Source organism: Platalea leucorodia, assembly GCF_965183815.1.
Source record: "Platalea leucorodia genome assembly, chromosome: 4".
Taxonomy (NCBI): Eukaryota; Metazoa; Chordata; class Aves; order Pelecaniformes; family Threskiornithidae; genus Platalea; species Platalea leucorodia.
Genome location: NC_138826.1, coordinates 52,139,028 through 52,159,841, shown reverse-complemented (window position 1 = coordinate 52,159,841; position 20,814 = coordinate 52,139,028). Strand labels below are relative to the sequence as shown.

At 44.8% G+C, this 20,814-nt stretch overlaps 1 protein-coding gene across 8 annotated transcripts in view; it reads left to right on the top strand.

The window, feature by feature from the left end:
• The window catches only part of PPFIBP1 (PPFIA binding protein 1), a 114,910-nt gene that overhangs the window by 50,817 nt on the left and 43,279 nt on the right, over positions 1 to 20,814 (top strand). For 6 of the 8 annotated variants that reach the window (XM_082310849.1, XM_082310848.1, XM_082310847.1 and 3 more), the window contains exons 3-4: positions 9,991 to 10,087; positions 12,117 to 12,322. In XM_082310849.1, the coding sequence (XP_082166975.1) occupies positions 10,024 to 10,087; positions 12,117 to 12,322 (270 nt within the window). In that variant the 5' untranslated portion in view covers positions 9,991 to 10,023. Of the gene's footprint in view, positions 1 to 9,990; positions 10,088 to 12,116; positions 12,323 to 18,149; positions 18,259 to 20,814 lie in introns of those variants that run through there. The other 2 variants (XM_082310850.1, XM_082310851.1) reach the window with 2 other exon arrangements.

The following is a 20,814-nucleotide window of genomic DNA, read 5'->3' as shown; positions in this document are numbered from 1 at the left end:
TATTGTTGTTGTACGATTTAGCCACACCTAAGTTTGCTTCAGGCTGGTTGACTTGGATCATGGCACCACTGGCCTGGGCAGCATAGGGTGGGTGGTGTGTGTGTGTGCTAACCCGTCCACTGCTTATCCTGTTGCCTGAGAAAGCTTTGCAGCCCCTTACTTTGGTTAGGCTGCTCTGAGTACCTGAACCAGGTGGTTTATAGGTGTGTTTGCACTGTACTGCTGCAACTGGATTGTAAACTTTCTTGCATTGCTCTTAAAAGTTATCTTATTTTCCATTCTAGTGCATTATAGCCCTGTCTACTAAAGGCAGCCTACTGTCAGTACAGTCAGTAATAAACCACACTTTATGGCTATGTCTAATGAGACAGGCATTTTGCATTGTTCCATATAATTAAAAAAAAATTGTTTCACACTTAGCAGATTATCTGTAGCAAGTAAACTCAGTCGCAGTAACTGTTATCCCACAGAAATCTAGGTGGGTTTGTAGCAACTGCTGTTCTGTCCCCAGTTGGGCATCAAACGTGCATTGATGCAAGTACGTCTTAAGTTTCTGACTGCTAAGATTTTTCTTCATCTCATGAGCTGCATCTTCCTCTGTTGTAAAGCTGGCACTTTGTGCTCATCTTGCTGGTGGGGCCGTGGGTGATGGGTGGGATATTCCCCCTCCTACATATGCACAGAGGCTTGGCCATGGGATGGAGAGTGGCTGCTCACTTCCATCCGTAGGTCTTTCTCTCTTACTGGAGAAGAAGCAGAAAGACGTCACCTTTTCCTCTGCCACCTCCTTTCTTCCCAGTTTCCCTCCTCTTCCTGCTGCAGAAGAAAGGGAAGACAGTGAGACTGGGACCAGGTTTGTTTCATGCTCTGTTCCTGCAGAGGTCACAGCTCTGGCTTGATGCTGACCTATTGCCTCCCTCCACCTTGCTGGTGAAAACCCTCCTACCCTTCAGTATCACCTGTACTCCATGACTACTATCTGTGCAGCCCTCCAGCCAGCCCCAGCATCATTCCCATTCCCCTAGCACACATACCCTTCTCTTGTGACCTCCTCTGAGCCCCAGGCACAGCTCAGCTCCTGCTCCGCTGAGTTTTCTTAGCCTTGGGTGATGCTGGAGGCCAAAGGCCACCAGGGCATGAAAATGTATTCCTGCAAAGGACGGTGAGGAGGTGTCAGTCTGACAAGAGGAGGGAGGTTGAGATGGGATGGAGAAGGCAACACCTCTACCCTGAAGAACTGGCTGCGGGATTTCTTGAAAAAGGAGCAGGCAGCAAGAGAGGCGGTTTCTGTGTCCTAGCTGCAAAATTGCCTTTGTGCTGAGAAGCGAGGCTGGCCCAAGGGTAGGCAGGACACAGGGCTCAGTAGCCAAGCAAGGGCGAGTTTTAAACAGCGGTGAGGACAGCGTGTGGCTCCTTAAAGTTGCACTGTAATAATAGGAAGGTGTGTGGGGTGGAATTGTGTGTTGCTTCACACCAGCGTGGCATTCAGAGAGAAGAGAAGGACCCTTTCCTCGAGCTGAGAGCGCACGGCTTTCGTCCTTCATCTGTTGGCACTGAAACTTCGGTGTTAAAAAAGCAAGACAAAATCAACAGCACTCTGCCCCCTGGCTGAAAAAAAAATTAAAAAACTTTGCATACTCCAGCATTACCGAAATCCCTGGTTATCAGACTCAGGACTGTGTTGTCCTAGGGACTGGAGGCTGTATCCCAGGAAGGGACATGGGGAACAGAAGCCGGTCAAGAGAAATTATTATTATTGGCAAAGGGCTTTAATTTAGGAGAAAAGAAAATGCGAAGGTCCACATGTTTTTGAGGTGAGCGAGACAAAGCCAGAGTGAAAATTGGCCTATGTCGTCTTATTTTTCACTTTTCCCCCCCTATATTTTTCTCTTTAAAATTCAGTCCCATCCTATTACATGAGGGGGAAAAAGAAAGTCCTTCACCATGCTGAATTTCACCCTGCTTAATTTTTAAATTGCTAAGAGGAGAGAGATGGCGAATCATGCTATATCAGGGGATTGTTGGTGTATCGGTGGTGCGGTGGTTGTACTGCCAACCTCAAGTTCTCATATATCGGGAGTCTTTAAAAAACTGGAGTATCCTCACACACAAGTCATATACTTCAGATATCACACTCTTCTTTTATATATTCCTCCTGGAAAGATAAATCTTAAGATAACAAAATCAGAGGCAGACAGAAGGGTAAGGATGTAATGCTGGGACTTTATATGAAAACTTTCCCCATGTAACAACTGGTGCTGCGGAAGTACGAAGTATTGGGTTTTCTGTTGTTCTTTACAGGCAGTTGGTAGTTAAACATAGGAAAATAGTGTTCAAGCTAAATATATTTTATTTACTTTCTGGGCTTTTGATGGTAGGTGCCCTCTGCTTTTGCTGTGTGTAGTGACAACACTGTAACTGTGGATCCGGAAACTCCTAGACCCAAAGGTACAAAATCCAGACCCAAACCCTTCCAGATTTGGAAGTTTGTGAATTTGGTCTTTGGATCCAACCGGTTAAAAGAAAGCGGCACGAGCTATGAAATTTGATCTAAACATGAGTCTGTGCTCGGGATTTGGTGGTTCTTAAGGTATTTCGAAGAACTACCTTTTGGACTCGTACCCAACAGTGCCTCTGTTGTTTTGTAGCCTGTGTGGCCCCAGCATGTCAATAACGTGTTGCTGGGGAATGCGAGGCATTTCCTTGCTTGCGTTAGAGCAAGGAATGAATATCTCAATTGTTTTTCTAATCAGTGGACCCAAGCAAAAGATGTGAGAAAACAACATATTGATTTCTCAGACCCTCTTAAGGCGAGTAGTTGAAGGCATTTACTAAATAATTAACTAGTAAAACATGAACAGCCTAAAGTGAAGTATATCTGTGGGTTTTTTTTGCAAGCCTCCATTTGACCTTGGAGTGCTTGTGAGTAAAGAGTGAAAGTGAGCCTGAAGAGTGTTTGCAGACAGGTATTTGCCTTACACGGCTGCTTTGCAGGTAAGGTCCTGCTGCTCTGGCTGCCTCCCTGTCGTCCAGCGAGCACAGAGCTCGCTTGTGCATCACAAAACAACATAACCTGTTGCCTGCTGTGTTTTTTAAATTCCTTTCAATTACAACAACAAAAAAAAAGAGCTGCTGGAGAATAGGGTAGCAGAGATAAGCAACCAGAATGATTTCAATACTGCAGACCAAAATAAATGGTTTGTTTTGTATTTGGATATGAATCTAAGCCATAAACCTTGACTCAGAGACTTTGGGTGTTTATATAAGCTGTTTGCTGTGTATGCTTCTCTGTCAAAGTATCTGAAGGATGCTTATCTTGTCAAGGCTTAGCTTTTGCATCACGACTAATGTGTTTAACAAATGTTAAGGCAAAGTGCAGAACGCAGCTAAGCTAGTTGGAAATAAAAGCCGTTGTGTGATTTGAGGTAAGTTTTTCCCAGGTATAAACAATTATATCTTGGAAGGACTTTTGTGCTTTATGTTCTTTTAATACTTTTAAGTCTTTTCTATGGCTTGATACCTTTTATCTCAAGACATGCCTTATGTGCTGTGGGATAGGCTTTCACCCTCAGTGTGCTTCCATTCGTTTTTATCAGTTAAAAGAAATAAATAATGTTTGTTGTATAATAAAGAAGTAATGAAATTCAGGGAACAAAGAAAGGATCTAGAGTTAAGGAACAAAGGGACATTTGTTCTTTTTTTGTAGTCCTGCGTAATAAGAGAACGGTATTGCTTTGATGTCATTGACTAGAGTTCAGCAAATTCAAGAAGAAATTTATTTATATGTATAAAAATAAACAGACATTATCAGTTTAAGTAAGCCTTTCCCAATGTTTGGGTTGTTTTTTATTCACGATAATGTTTATCCTTTTTGCTCGATTGAGCCTTGGGCTCTTGGGGGGTGCTGAGCCTGCAGGCTGGCGGGGCCCTGATCCTGGGCCCCACTGCGCTCCCGCTTTGGGGACGGGGCTCCTCGTCGCCGTCCTCCCGAAATGGAGGTCTTGTGTGTGGAAGGACCAGCCGGAGGACGTGCCTGCCGGGAGGAGCTGCCTGGGAGGGAACTGAGCAGAGGTACCTGCCTCCACGTGGCGGCCAGGGCCTCTCCTCAGGGAAGGGGGGCAATGTCTGAATTGCGCAGCTCAAAGCATGTTTGGGACCTAGCTAGTTTCCTATCCCTGCCTCGCACTAAGATATTTCTCTACATTATTCCCGTTAAGATATTTCCAGCATTTCCTAATTTTACTTTTTAAATGTCATTTGTTCTTCTCTTGCAAAACACCAGAGCAATATATTCAAGAAGGATCCATTTTCTTTTTTAGTTTCTTCTTTCAGGGCTGGAAGGTATGAAATGGAGTCTTTTTTATGTTAAAAGAAATGTTAATGACTTCTAGTGTAAATTAGCTGAATATATTCATTATTAAGTGTTAAAATGCTACTGACTGGTGGCACTATAATGGAGTATCTTCAAAACATCCCATGAGAAATTGTGCCAGAGATTTAGACTGAATTCATTTGAAGCCCATTTTATTTGTGATTGAAATGTATTTTGCAAATAAGTCTCTGTGTGTTCGTGTTTCTCTTCTGGCCAGCCAGAAAAAAGCACAAATAGATGTGATAATATGTCTGGAATGGCATTAATCTTCATGAAATAGAGCTTTGCCTTGTAAAAATTAATTGCTAAGAATGTGTTGTTTCAGTGTTGTGAGGCAAGAGAGACGAATCCAGAAGATGCTTCAGACCTCTCGCAGTCATCTCATATGTGTAGGACCGAGAACGCAGGGACGTTAATTTTGACAGTAAGGTGAAATTTGGGGTCTGTCTTTTGCTATGGAACAGGTTCTTTCCCTCCACCTTCCCCTTAAAAGATGTCTGCAGTTTGTTAGTTTTTTCATTGTATTTTTGTGGTAGACTGCTCTGGGGTAACAGCCTGCTCTTGGGGGTCCTTTTTTTATTCTCTGCAGCTCTCAGGAACAAGCCCCAGTCAAGATTTTTCATTCCTGTGTATCAAAATTTCCTGATTTAAGGAGTGTTATATAGGAATGGGAGAGCTGGGAAACTCTAGTCATCCATCTTATTGCATCATATCATAAAAATAATCTGTAGCTGATGCTTTCTTTCCAAACGCTGAGTGTTTGCAGAGCATGTGTACGAAGAGGAAGGCAAGTGGGACGGAAGGCCAGCCCCTGCCCTTCCCTGGAGAGGTTGCACATGGGGCACAGTGTGTCCTTTTGGCCTTTGGACCTGCTAGCAGGCAGCTGATTCTCCTCAGCTCTGTGAACCTCTGGGTTTTAAAGCATGGTGTGTTTTACCGGTGGACATCCAGAATGAGACCACCTCAAAAAAAAAAAAAAAAATAGCCTTGAAGATGTTGCCCCTAGATGCCTGTCTGTGTGTTGTTTGATCTAGGAAAGAGAGAGCCTCTGGGTGGGGAAACTATAATTTCCTACATATGTAAAATGTTTAAGCACTTTTTTTTAAAGTCTGCTATCTTAATTAAATATCTGATTTTGAAATCCATATTCAGGCATCTTTCCTGATTGCATCCAGCAGACTGCAGTTCCCATTCACAAAGCCCCTTGTTTTTTTCTAGCTTTCCTTGGATTTATTTGCAGGGCAGTGTTTTGTTTTCTCTGTAAGCCATTTGGAATACATCTTCACAAACACTGTACCCGGAGGGTTTGTATGTCATTCAAAAGTAAAAATAAAAAATCTCCACCTACTGAAAAGTGAACAGCATAGCCCTAGCAACCGGCTGGTGTGTTCAAACCAGAGGAAGGGACATTAAACAAGTAAGACCAAATAACGTCTTCTCTGTAACGGCCAGGGATGCGGTAGAAATGCCAGCTAGTGATAAGATTAATTGTAACTAGTAGTGGAGATAGCTGCATTTGTATTTTATTTTTATTTTTTTAATGGTGGATTGTAAATACAGCCTTGATGAAGTGATGCTTATTCTTGTCTGCATGAGCAAGGTATTTGGCTGGGAGCTCTAAAAGGGGGATCTGCCTCTGTAAAAACAACACCCCCGACCCATCTTGCACTGATTGTGCACACGGGAAGGTAAGTGTCATCGTTTTCGTGGAAAGCAAGAGAAAACTTATTTTAAATGGTCCGTCAGACAGGGTACTGTCAGTACTTTCCTGCCAGGTGTGTTCTCGATGGCATTATGCCAGGGGTGGATTTTGTCCATCTGCCTCTCTATCTCCTGTGTGCACCTTGGTTTCTCATTCATCTGTCGTGTCATAGATCCATTTGTGTTAAAACGATGTTTCCTTTTTTTTTTTCCCCCTTTCTGCTTTTGTGGATAAAAGGAATTTAAACTGCTTGGCATCATCTGCAATATTAGCTATTCCTTATTTTCCTAAGGAGATCAGTTGTGCTTCTCCAAGGTGGATTTTCGTTCATGTTTACCTGACTGTGTGGTTTTCCTTAGTCACTGCCAACAAAAAAAAACAAAGCCTTGAGTTTTCTCTTAGGTTTTATTTCTATTAGACCAACGCCGTAAAAAGCAAAGAGTAGAGAAAGGAACACACCTATTGGGAAAGCTCTGCTGTGTTAGTGGTCAGCCGAGGCTCCTCTCAAAGTTTGTGAAGGCAGAGGCAATCTCTGTGCCCTTCCGTAGGCGCAGGGATCAATCCGCTGATGTTTCAGTATTGTCCTCTTTCCTATAATCCACAAAGGGCTGTTGATTTATGACTTCTGTGTAATAATTGTGTTTCTTTGACTCCCCCTGCACCTCCCCTTTCCACCCTCTTCCTCTTGCAGTTTGTTGTCTTTTCTTGTTTCATGCAGTTTGGTTCTTCAGTCCGCTGCTGTATGAGGTCTTTGATTTCCCCCCTGCCCATCCGTTCCCCGCGTGCTGGTGATGGTGTGCAGAGAATAAAAGCGATTCTATTCCCTTACCGGGGAAGGATGCCTCCAATATTATTTTTCAATCATAGCAGTTTTACTTCCTGACTGCTCGATGTGCTGCACTGTGCTGGGAAGGTGGCCAGAGCAGGATGTGCTATTCCAGGCTGGTTTTCAATGACCACTTTTAGGACCGAATAACTGGGGAAGCAGGATTTTGTTGCGTCATCTCCAGCTGTTCGGCTTGGGGTTTTTTTGTTCTTTTTTATTTCACCTCTTTGAGTTTCTCAGCTGTAGGCTTGGTCAGAGTGCTAGCAGATGCTCCATGGGTGGTGGAAGGGTTTTTGCAGATCAGTGTGTTTGCATGGTCTTGCTTTACTAAATTTTTTCGTAAAATTTCTCACTGCTGCTCTCAGCAGCGCATCTCCCTTTGCAGTAGCAGTGGAGGAAGCACTGTGGAGACTGACGTGTCGCTCTCCTTGGAGGTAGGACCAAGTGACAGTGGGGTAGATGCTGGCGGTCTCTTGGATGCTGTTGGTACCACCATCTGCCACTGCTGCTCTTGTCAGTAGAGTTGTCTTAGGGATTTTTGACAACCATGGACAAAACCCTTGTTTAGGAAGAGCAAGAAGGGCTTTATTTGGAAACATGAGGAGTGGCTTGTGCCTGGATGAAGCACAAGGATGGTGATTTTTCTGTGCCTATGAGCAATGGCTTTATTATGCAACTGTAAATTAGCAGTTCCTTGCCCCCAGTTAATGTCTTTCCTGGACAGAAGGTGAGAAACAAGAGGTGCACAGTGAACAAACGTGATTTGGGAGCACTCTGTTCCTTTGTGCATTTTTAGCCTGTAGTAGGCTTCACCTAGGCAGCCTCCTCGGCACTGTATTTAATGCTTGATCGTGACCTGTGCTGAGCTCACTGATAGCTGAGGTGGGAAGGCACCACTGGAGGTCTCCAGCCCACCCCCTGCCCAAAGCAGGAATGCCCAGGGCAGGCTGTGCCATGCACGGTCCAGTCGAGCTGTGAGTAGCTCCAAGGATGAAGACCCTAAAAGGGCAACTCGTTCCAGTGCTTGCCATCCTTGCAGTAAAAAAGCTTTTTAAATTTTCCTTTTATTTAAGCTTTTTTTTTTTCTTTTTAATGCTTAAGTGGAATTTCCTATGTTTTAATGTGTCATGTCACTGGGCGCCACTGAGAAGAGTCTGGCTCCATCTTCTTTACTTCCCCCGTGAAGTGTTTATGCACATTGGGAAGATTGTGGGCACTCCTGATTCCCAAACATTAATTGGCCGTTGCGGGTTTGTGGGTGCTTTGCATTGTTGCTTCTTTTCCACTTAGAGCGGTGAGGAATCAGTGTTTTGCCTGGGGCAGCGGCAGCCCTGGGCTTTCTCTGTGTGCTCTTTGCCTTCAGAGAGAAATCCACCGCAGGTCGTTCACACTCTGTGTTCATAGATGCCCGTATTTGAGCAGGTCTTCAGTATTGTCCAAGTGAATGTGTTTGCAAAAGCTGTGTTTTCTGCTCATTTTTATCAGGCATAGAGGCACCGGACCAAATGCCTTGTAGGATCTGCATATTATGGCAGGTATTGTACTGCTTGAAGTTTAATATTTACATTGTGTTTAAAGTTGGGGGCTTCCTTCTTAAAGGCTGGAAGTCTTCAGTTACAATGCCACTGCATTTTTAAAGATTTGCTACACCTTAACATACAGGTATTTTGCCTTCTTAAAGTTCTCTTGGCTTTTCTGACTCTGGTAACGAAATAATAAAGCAAGGCATTTGCCAAAAGTGCAGTAGTCTTTGTGGTGTCATTTAAAAGTTACCTTAGGGTTTGGACCTACTTCATGTAATAGAAGTTTTGATATGGAAGATGAAATGTTTGTTGGCATTTTAAGGATAGCATTTCAGGAAAGCTAGCTGGCAGCCTCCAATAAGAGCTACTTCCCAGCTGGGTCAAACCAATAAAGTGACTCGTAGGAGGGAAAACTCAGTTTATAACATGAATTCTGTTTTGGTTTGGTTTTTAGTAGACTGTTTTCCAGGACTTATGCCAGAGATACTGTGAACAACTTTCTTAATTGCTTATGTTGGGCCAAATGTCAGCAGCGTTGCGGCATAATACAAAAACCAAATGGCAGGGTATGCAAAAGGTTAAAGTGAGTTTTCCTTCCTGGTGTTTGTTTAGCTTTGTTCCCTAACTGTATTTGTAGCAGAAGTAGTCTCGCGTGTCCTAGATTAAAGCCACAGCAGTCTGGGCTATTTTGGTGGCTTGTGCGTCCATTGCGCTGGGGTGGAGGGAATGGGTATGCCTCTGACCTCTGCAGCTCCACTTCAGCAAAGTGCCTAAGTACATGCTTAACTTGTAGCCCATTGGGATTTCAGGTCTACTAGTTCACCCACCCAGGCGGCACGTCGGGCAGGTTCACTTTGCCAGACTCTGCTGGAAATACTCCTCTGGAGATCACTTCTGGCTTTCAAAAGTTTGAGGGTAAGATCAGATTGCATCGTTACAGTGTGAATCTCTGCTAAGCTCAGAGCAACATCTTCGGAGGGATAGTCTGTGCATGCACGCTATGTCCAGTGAGTCATGGGCATTTGAGATATCCTGCCTGTAGGCAAATAGTTGCGTGCCCAGGACTTCTGGATTGTCAGACATCCAGAAATCTTGGGCAAATGGTTAGACTCCTCTTTTTCTATACCAGCAGATTCTTGGGGAGAAAAAATACAGCCAATAGACACGTGTTTTATTGCTGAGTTGCAGCTTCCTTTTAACAATAGAAGGCCTGTGTCTTCTGTGCGAGCTTCCCTGAAGGTGCAGTGTGGGATTTCTGAGGTGCTGTATGGGGTGCTCCTTCAGTGGCATGGACCTGCAGGCCGAACAAGCCACGGGCTGACCAACAGTAGGAACTGGATCATCACATTGGTGCTTTGATTCTTTGATGCCAGTTCATGCCTGGTGATGAACACCTCCAAGTCTTGTTGTGGTCAGCAAACGGCCCCAGTCTTCCTGCTGGTCCAGCAATGGCGGTGTCTGAATTCAGAGAACATGCAGTGAAATGAAATTCTCTTTTGCAGATTGAATTGCAGACTTGAGGCTCTGGATCCACCTCACACTAACAGTGTTTTATTGCTCCTTATAGTGTAGCTGGTGATTGTCCCTGAGAAGAGAGAAGATGATGAGTGATGCAAGTGACATGCTCGCTGCGGCTCTGGAGCAGATGGATGGCATTATAGCAGGTAAATGCTTGGGGCAGCTTGTTCATTTAGCTGTTTCAGTCCTCCTTTTTCATCCCTGGAGGGCAGAGTTTCAGGGTTAGAAGGGAATGTGCTGGTAATTATGTTTGGTGTCTTCCATTGTAGCTTAGCGATTACAAATAAATGGAGTGGAGGGATTGCACAGGCTCTCACACACAGACACAACTAAAGGGATTGTAGTTTTTCTCCTACCCTCTATCAAAATGCTGCTCAAAGTGGCTGAGTGACACCGTTCAGCTGGTGCACACAGCACCACAAAAGCCAAGGACGAGGCACCTTTCAAACCAAGATGACTGTGTTTAAAGAGCTGCTGCAAGGCAGGAAGAGTAAGTTTGCCCAATGCTGTCTACTCTGAAGAGTTAAAACATGAACTGAATTCTCCTTTTTTCAAAATTGGAATGTTTTGGGCCCAAACATTTGGCTTGGATCTGCCTTTAACATTTGAGTTTTTATAAGTACCTGTAAATTGTAAGTAGACTAAGGAGAGGCATCACAAAGTATACAGCCTCTGCTTTTGAGTCTAGTGAGTTAGAAAATAATATAAGTGCACAGCACAGAGGAGCAAAGCAGTAAGAAGTGAATAGTTTAATCCTATTCCAGCAGAGCTGTTCAAACAGCTGCCCAAACTGAAAAAATATTCTGCAAGGATAGCAAAACAGTTATAAAGTCTTTAATAGTTCCACTTAAAATAATTTGCCTTAGGGAAAAAAATAATCATGCAGTGCATGCTTTGTTTGAACAATGACTTTTCTCTGCACTTTTCCTAAAGATATTAAGAACACATAGCAGGAACACATGTAAAGTGGATTCAGTTGGATCATAATGATCTTTAAAAATACATATAAGCTGTGACTTCAGTCTAAATTTCCCTAAGTAGATACTGGTATTTGGATCCAATCATGTATCCGTGTTTCCAAGAGCCTAAGTTGGTTATGGCAGGATGAGGTTTAATGTAAAAATAAAATGTCATGTTGGGATGTTTAAGTCACCACAGACTTAATTTACCCGTGTGTCTGAACAGACTTACAAAGTAATATAACAAAGGGATATCAACTCCTGTGCTGTTGTGGGGATTTCTTAATCTTCATTTTTTTCAAAGGGAATTAGCAGAATACTTGCATTTTTGTGGCTTACCAGATAGGTGAATGGAAGTTCATGGAAGTGCATATATGGCATATCACTGTAGTTTCCAAAAGTTGACAGTACAAAAGCTGATGCTCTGTCATGAACATGTCTCATTGTGCCGAGGCATTACAGTATTAAGGTCACAAATCAGTGTGCTGAAATTATAGTTGGAATTAGCTAGGTTGACTTAAATCAACCTTAATCTTGAATTTGTAGTTTCCTTTTTCCTTAATATATAGCAACTTTTAATGTAGGTCAAATATACATACTGTGAGTTTATGCAAATAAGAGATTTTTCTCTTTATTAGCATGCAAATGTCAGTGCTACCATGTCAAACTGTTGGGTTTAAAATTTATTCTCATATAGATGTGATTCACTCGTATTTATCTTCATATTTTTCTTTATTCTTTTAAAAAAATTTCCAGTGCCTTGGAACAGCATAGTGTATTTCTGCCTGAAAAAAAGATGCAGAGCACCATTTCCTCTGGAAACCATCAGTGTCCGACTTGGGTCATGCAGCCCCTACAGGGTGACTCAAAGCGTTAGCAGAGCCTGTTCCCCCCGCAGTACTTTCCACCTCCAATACATCCCAGGGAGCAGGAGCCCAGCCCGCGCCTTGAACCCATGGGCGTGGTGGTGGCGTACATGTCCTCTGTCGGATCAGCCCACCTCCTTCCTGCTGGAGCTTCCATCCGCGTAGCACTGCTAGCAAGGGCTTGCCCTTCTCCAGATTGCCACGTGGCGCAGGCAGAATCCAGCACCAGCGCTGAGTTTGGTTCAGATAAATGCCCGCTGGCAGCAAACACCGCCTAGCATTTCTCAGCCTTGCTGCGGGTCTGACCTGCTTGCCTCGTGCTTGACCCTGTCCGATTTTGCTCCTTCCAGGTTCGAAGGCGCTGGAGTACTCCAATGGCATCTTTGACTGCCAGTCCCCCACCTCTCCCTTCATGGGGGGCCTGCGGGCGCTGCACCTGGTGGAGGACTTGCGGGGCTTGCTGGAGATGATGGAAGCGGATGAGAGAGAGGGGCTGCGCTGCCAGGTCCCAGACTCAACGGCAGAGACTCTGATTGAATGGCTCCAAAGTCAAATGGTACAGTCTTGCCTTGTTTTACTCGTAACGTGCTCGTTTTGTGTGTTAGCTAGACCAGCTCAGGCAGCGGGGCTGTATTTTATGCAGGGCATTTAAAAGTTTTAGAGTAGGTTTCAAAGAACCAAAGGTGGTTTTTGGCTTTTTTTTTTTTTTTTTTTGTTTTGGAGATGATGCTGTGGGGCCTTGGAAAAGCTGTAGCACAAATACCTTGTGCAGTGTGTTGGCCTGTGGTTTTTTTGATGTACCACCGTGCCTCATTTTGGAGAGCGAAAAATTTTCAGTAATTGGAGTTTCATCTCAGAGGTTTGGGGAAAGTCATTTTTATAGGAATCAGACACTTAAAAGGGGGAGAAAAAAAAGCTGTTTTCAATATGAACTTTTCACTAAAAAGCATTTTTGGCAGCATATTTTCTACAGGGACCAGTGGTGTTGCTGAGCTTCCTTACCTGCTTTATAACAGAAGTGAGTGCTATAAGCTCAGCATCCCTTTAACCTGGATACCAAACCAAATTTTTATTTTCTCTGTTTGTGACAATCTACCAGTTTTTGTCATCCTTACTTTAAAAATATGCCAAAATATACCTGACAAGGCTGTTCTTTCCCCAAGACTTCAATTTTCCCAAAAAATGAAATACTATTCGAGTGCAGGCTACCTGAAGGCTATGCTGGGAAATAAAATGTTGTGCTTATCAGAAGGTGAGTTACATGGCATCATTTTCAAAGAACCCACTGGTTTTACCTCCAGGTGCCCTGTGACCGGTGACTTCTTAGCAGGGCCAAATAGGAGTCCTTGTGCTCGTGGTCTGTGGCAGGGTTTGCGTTGTGATGGTGTGGGTGTGCACAGTTTTCAGCAAAGCTCCAGCAGTGGAAGTCAAGACTTATTTCCAGAGGCCGTGCTTCAGGGTTTAAGTCAGCCTGTAGCTGTAACAGTGACACCAGCAGTGGGTGTGCACTTCTGCAGGTTTTGCAAAATCCGTATTACTGCAGTGTCCAGGTCCTCCCGTCTAACACACTTGGCACTGGCCAAGGTAACGCCGTACTGCTGAAATGGGGATGCCAGATCTGATGAAGGCTGGGTCTGATGCAGGACAGGACAGGCCACCGTGGTGGCCCTGTGCTGCACCCTATGCATTGCTGCTGTTGGGACAGGCAGCCACCATCACCTGGTCCCTCCCCAGGACGGGCATCACACCCCCTCAGAAAGGGTTTGGTCACGCTGGAGTCATGGCTGACCTTGCGTAAAATGTTTTTATCTTGATACAGAGGTTTATTTCAGCTCTCAGTTGCAGCCCGGAGTGGTGGGTGTGGGACTGCGTTTGGCCTGTGCTCCCCAGCCACAGGTTTGGCAGGCGTGGGGCTGGGGCTAGCGCTGGGTGACCCGACGCGCCATATAGCGGCATGCAGGCTGCGCGCAGTGCGGCGGGAAGAGACGGGGACCTGGGCTAGCACAGCCAGGCTCGCTTGCCTAGCTCTTGTGGAAAGGTTTGAGGGGAGAGCTTTCTGCACACCTCCCCCTTCGCTTTGAACTGCGCATTTGCAAATGCGTGAAACTTAATGAAGCACGTGGGAGCTTTCCCGCTGCCTCCAGTGGGATTTGGATCTCGCCCCCGCTGTCAAAGCATGGCAGCCAACGCTGAGATCAGGAGGAGGAGATGGGAGTGACATTCAAGTCAGATCTTTAAAACACACAGAGTTCCTGCTAACATCAGCATTTCCTTCCTCTCTAATGTACAGCAGTGAACATCGCTGTAAGTAGTCTGCTCTGTGCGGAGCAGAAATCAAGGGACATAACAGGTTTCATGCAAGTATGGGTTTTATAAATAAAAAAATGTTTATATGCCAAATAAACAGCCTTGGAAAATTAACTTCTCCCCATGGCATGCATAGACATCAGTAGTCCATGCTTAGCGATGCTCACCCACCATATGTTATTCTGGAGTGAAGGCACCCAGCAGTGTGGCCAGAGGCTGTAGTGTCTGTTGAGATTAATGAGGCGAAGGCCAGTCACTGCCCCTTGTGGCGGCGAATGTGTGATTTAGGGATGCCTGGCTATTAGGATCTGGAACAAGGTCCTTCAGACCTGCGTGACGTGGGTCATCGCATGGCAACGAGACAGTAATGGTTTTCATTGCGGCCATGGGCTGAATCTGGGAGAGGAAAGGCTCTGTTGTGCCATTCAGCTTAGTGCCTCCTGAGCACTGGAAAAAACGTGCGAAAGGTTGCAGAAAGTAGCTGTTCCATCTATGCTTCTCCTTAGTCTGCCTGAAATTATTCCCCCGTACCCTCTGGCATCCTTAAAGCCCCTAGTAGGAAAGACTGAACATTACACCTTGTACTGTGCTGCAAGTGTGGGATTTGCAGGTGTCACCAGTTCCCTGTCCGAGCAGGAAGGTGTTAGGGGAAGTGGCTGGATGATTTGCAGGAAGGCTTTCTGCAACTGTGCCCATCCTTATCGAGGAAGGGAGGACACCTCCTTGGTTTCAAATTGGTTTAATCCTCCACGCATGAAGAAGTTGCATCGACCAGGCTATTCCGAGCTGCTGGAACTGGTGCGTGACATCCCATCTGAAGCTGTAAGCAAGTCTCTCGTGTCTCAGAGGAAAACAAAAATAGTGTTCGCTGCTGCCAAACAGTGTGTCACAAGAGAAAAATCCTCTCCTGGCCCCTGCAGGGAAACCGCTGATGCCCTAGTTGGGAAAAGGGTCTGACAGCAATCTCCCAAAGTTGCTCGCTTCTGTAAAACGGGGCAAAGCATTCAGTTTTGCCATGCCAGAATTGGCTGCCCCGTGTCCCTGTACCGCTTCTCGCGGCTCCTCTTGGTGTATAAGTCGATGCAAGCACTCAAAAAGGGCCAAAGAGTTAAAATGCCTCATGCTGATTTTTTTTAACTGGTGGATGCCAGATGGCCACGTGACACCAGAGCACACGTACAGCGCCCGGACATCTGGCAGAGCTCTTCCAAGAGAATCCATCGGATGGTCCCCACGGGGAGTTTGGAGAAGCTGAAAATGCAGATCTGTGCTGCACAAACAAGCCAGTTTAACTGTAACACGTCATTTCTAGTTGTCCGTCTACAGCTCAAACCTGATCTCTGTGTTGCTGAAACCCTGCTCACATCTCCATGTGTAAATGGATGGCAGGTGAATGTTAAAATTACAAATGAGGCTATTTGTTCAAAGTCTGGAAAGGGACTGTGCGCTTTCACTGGGGACCAGACCTGAAATCCATAGCCAGATCATAACTATTCCAAACTTTTGGAGTTTTTTCAGGTTTCTCCTGATCAACAGAAATGATAAATATATTCTGATGTGTGCTTTAATAAAACATGTGCTGTACTCTGTGAAAATGGAGCTTCTGGCTTGAATATAGACAGCATGCAAGTAATCTGTAACATCACCAGTAACAAGACCATTTTAAATGAAACTCTGCCTTTTGCAAGACCATGGCAGACCCGTTGTGTCCAGCTGGAAGTTGATAGATCCATCTCTTGAAGAATAATTCTCAGAAAACTTGCTCCCAGTCATGAATGTTGCTCCAGTTTTTCTTCAGTAGAAACAAACAAGAGACAGTCTTCTTTCTGGTTATTCGTATTTTTCTTGACAGTGTTTTTTTGGTGGGGTGTTTTTTTTGTTTTTTTTTTTCTTTTAATACATCTTATGCAACAGTCTTCCCAGAAAGAAGAAACCAACTGTGTCTTGTTAAAAAGGAGGGTGAAGGGTAGAAGTGGGTGGACAGTGCCTTCCCACACCTCCGAGGCAGCTTCCCCAAGCTCCTGATCTGAACTTGTGTATGCGGGTCCTGTTGTGTGTCTTCTCCTCTTTAAAGGATGGGCTTCTGGAACAAAAGAGCCAGGATAATACTTTTTTTTTTTAAATCCACAGCAAGTGCAACTGGTGTTTTAGCTTCAGAAGTGACTTTCTGAATTTGAATTTTTTTTTTTTTTTTTTAACTCCAGAAGTGAATTTCTGAAATTGACTATAAGATCATTAAAGGAAAACAAACTTTATGGCCTCTAAAGGTTTCTTGAAGAACATTTTCAGCTCGTCTGAAGATGATAGTTAATTTGAGCTGTGGTACCTGTAGCGGCTTGTGCAATCCAGAGTGTTGCTGTTGTGGATAGCAGATCTGTCATTTCACAGACCAGCCTCCAATTTTGACACTTCTTCAACAAGTTGGTTCTTCCAGAGAGTGACTGGGAGTAATGAGAGTTAATATGAAGGGATATTAGATTTCAGAGAGAAGTTTTCCTTGCTGGATAAACATAGCTTGTAATGTTACAGAGATATATTGGCCTATTTGGATGACAGGGTGGTTCCCAAGTGGGGGAAGCGGTTTGGTTAGCCAGAAATCATCTCATATTTCTTATTCATGTAAAAATCTTGTCTTCAAACCAAAGTTTGTTGTTTGATTGTCTTAGTGTGGGCGTACAGTGCATTCATTTGGCTCCACTTGTGCTTATGTCGAGTTTAGCTATCGAAAGGTCCTATGGTAATGTGCGGTACATAGGCGTTTACCATCAAACACCTGTTTGAGATCCCTCCTCAAGCTGCAATATGAAAGGAGCCTTGTGATACCCTTTCAGTCTGTCATCATAAAGTGCCTCCAGGCAATCCTTTTTGTCCGTGAGAGATCTACCTCTGAAAGTTCTTGAAACACAGGACCCTGCTTCTTGCTAAAGGTGATCATCCAGACTGGTGTGTTTTTAACACTGGAAGATAATACGGGCTCATTTATAGCACGTCTTGGCATGGCATTTTCATGTGTCATGGATATGAGTTTGTCGGCCTTAAGAACAACCCATGGAGTCCTGTGCTGGAGCCCTGATGGCAGAGCCATCAAAAATCACCATTCCCAATCAAAAATGCATCAGTCTGGCTTAAAACACACGGCTTCTGCTCTTCTTCTTGTCTGCTCTTTTGTTCTGGGTTATTCAGTATTCATATTTTTCAGATTTTTATCTATCTATCTGCGTTAGTTGTAAACATTTCTTTTTGATAATAAAAGCTGTGTTTTTTCAGATAATCACAGGACTCCCAGAGCCAGGCTCGCTGGTCAAAAATACCAAGGCTTTGTTATGCTGCTGCTGTTACTGGGTAAATTGAAACTTAAACGTGAGGACAGAGGTTGTTTGTTATTGTTGCATTTTATGTGGTTCTTAAGTATGACACAAACTTGAGACAAGCCACTCGTGAGACCTGGAACAGTTGAGTCAACTTTTTCCTTCCTCTGTTTTTTTGGCACCTACAAGTGAATTAACATGTGTACTTTTGCAATTAATAGCCCATCAAGAAAAGAAAATTCCCTTCTGTCTACATTGTAGTGAGGTAAAGCGATCGGAATCGCTCTTGTGTGCTTTTGGGTTGGATGATTTCTGCAGTGCTGGCAGGGTGCAGAGGAGGGGGTTGCTCTCGCAGGGGGCTGTTCAGCGAGGAGCGAGGGTCAAGATGGCCAGCTGCCACCTGCATGGGGTTGCCCTTACTCCCAATCAGGTTTACACAGCTCTGCGCCCCCCTGCTGCATCCTCCTCCGCCTCCCTGCCTGGCCTTTGTGTGTTGGGATCCCAGTAGCAGGCTCAGGTTGGAAGAAGGGTTGATCTTCCCGGGCTTTGATGTGTTAATTCCCCAGAGGAGTTGCTTGCTCCGCCTGAGGAGCGCTGCTGCTTCGCAGCTCCGCTTCCCACATCTCCCACTCCGCTGCCACGTTCGCCTCCGTCCTTGGTTAGACGAGGAAACCTGCTGTCACTTAACCTCTCCGTCTCGGTTCAGAGGAGCCCTGACGGCGCCGCTCGGCACGGCAGGCGCCTGCGGTGCTGGGGCTGCAGCTCTCAGCCTCGGCTGCCTGCCACAGTCACTCGCACCCTTGAATGCATGAAGATAGTCATGACCAGCATGGAGTATAGCTGGGACATTCACGGACACTGTGTCTGGCTAAATAAGGTAAGGGTATCTGTGTTTGTTCTGGCTCTTGCATTTCTCCGAGTGACAAGCCATAGCTGGGCAACGCTGGTAGGGAATATGCATTTTGTCTTTCTCTTGTAGCAGATACCAGCTGAGCTGCTGTTGAAGAAACTGCATATTTTGAAATGGTTGCATCTTCCTTATTCAACAGCCGTGTTATTTACATTTAGAAAATGTTTCAGGTAAATTCCTCAGAGTGAAGGTCAGTCTTAAGCTGGCTTTCTTTCAGAATTCACTTCTATTGTAGTGAAGCCTTTAAAAGATAATGCGGGGGTTTTGAGTGGGTTTTATTCCCCCCCCCTCCACTCGTTCTGTAGGGAGGAACTAATCTGTAAACTTTAGGAAAAGCTTAGCAGCGCGTCTGTCTGCCTGCTGCCAGAGCATGTGGAGCAGGCTGCAGATATTCAGAGCGATGAGTAGGGAGGCGTGAAATGCAGGAGATGCTGGCTTGGGAGGGCAGCGGTGGGCTCCCATGCAAACTGGTTAAACACGGGTACGGATTGTGTTCAGGCAGATTTGACCAGTATGAATTTGGGATGGAATCAATACTTAGGGAGGGTGAGGCTGTCAATGGCTCTGTATGACACGGGAAATGGTGGCGAATACTTTGCTTGGAAAACCTGGAGGGTCTGCCCGTGGCACACCAAGGGATGCTGAGGTAGCTGAGGCTGGAGGAGCCCCCCTGCAAAGGACTCCCTAAAACCGAGACTGAGTGAACAGGCAGAACAGTGGTAGCTGTGCTTAGCTAAGCATAGGTAATGTGTATGGTAATGATCTGAACAACATAAGCATGTTGATGAGCTCTAATTTAACTCCAGATGGTCAGGAAAGAGATGTCAGGGACAGATCACTTGCCCAACTGTTGACTGGGCTGTGGTGGTCAAAACAGTCAGTGCAATCTGCCGTACAAGAAAATGATGCTGTGGAGTGGCAGCTCCTTCTATACAAATCAAGTTGCATCTTCAGCAAGAACAGTGTGATTTGTTCTGCTTATTTTGTCTCAAAAGCAGAAGAGAAAATGAGGGTATCAGCTGCAGTAGGCTAAAAATGAGTTTTATTTTTGAAAGGAGAATTCAGCAATTGAGAGGAAATGGATTTTTTTTTTTTTATTAGGAGGCTTAAAACAGCAGCTATTAGAAACTTTCCTGTGGTTTGGAATGCTAACTCACTTCCAGAGAAAATGGATTAAACACTGAAAGCAGGCAAGCTGTCGAAGTCTGGTGATGCATCTACTTATTACAGGAATAATTCCCTCCAGAGCAGTGTGGATTTTTACACTTACATGATTGTAGACAAAGCTTACACATGTGTTTAACAGATTAGCCATGGATTGATCTTGCAGAGTTTTTAAGTGCACTGGATCTGATCTTATAAGGCATTTTAAGTAATGCTTAACCTCAAACTTCTGCGAAGCCTCAGTGGCATCGTGACAACTGTTCTTTTGTTTTTAGGATTAAGATCAGTATTGGCAAATCTGCATTCTCTTCCCATACAGTGTTTTGCAGTTAATCCCTAAATTGAAAACACATGCTAAATCTAACCACTTAATTGAACATAGGTTTTAAGTTGCTGATGAAGAGGAGCCTTCTTTGGAAAATGGCAAAGCTTGTCTTACACAGCTAGTAAACTATGTTAATCCTGTATTGACTTCAATGCTACAAATTTGATCCAGGACTACCAAGTGCCCCAAATACTCTTGCCGTTGCTGTTGAGTCAAATATTTACTGTTCTTTTCTTTTGTTTTTTTTCTTTTCTTTTTTTGTGGTGGTGGTGGTGGGTGTTGTTAAAGCAGAGCCATTGCTCTGCAGAGTGAGTAGTTGCCAGGCTCAGTCCCGGGGGAGGCTGCAGGTCCCCAGGTGGAGAGAAACTCTTCCTGAAGGACACACCGAGTGTTGTTCACCCAGGTTTTGCACACACCGGGTCTCCTGGCATCTTTCAGACCTCCCTGCAGCCCGTTCGTCCCCGTTGGGGCTCCCTCCACCCGTCTCCTGATGCAGTGCTTTCCCACATCCACTGTGCATCTTCCCTCTCCATTTCTCTTCAGTCCTGCCCACTGCCGTCATTACCCTGCTCTTCTTTTCATGTGTTTCATCTCCTCTCTTCTTTCCTCATCTCTCTGGGAAGAAAATCATGCCAGGTATCAACTTTTTACCTTTGAAGACAGCGCAGAGGAGAGATGCGGGAAGGAATCGTGTGGCCGTTGCCTGCAGGTCCCTGATCTCTGCACCACCATAGGAGGTGCTGGGGCTGCTGCTATTGAAATAGCTGCTGTGACCCCTCTGTGTCATCCTTTCTCCAACTCTCATCTTTTTCCCCACTATAACCAAAGTCAGTGACTTCTTGCCTTTTCATACCTAAAATGGAGAGTTAGTCCCAGGTATTATGTAGAAGTTAACAACATTTCAGGCAAAAAGCAAACTGTTGTTGAGTTGTACACAAAGTTTTCTGTTTTTGGTATACCACAGGAGATCTGTTTTTATGCAGATTTTACAAAATATTTCTGGCGACTGCCAGCAAAGACAACTTTGCATTTGG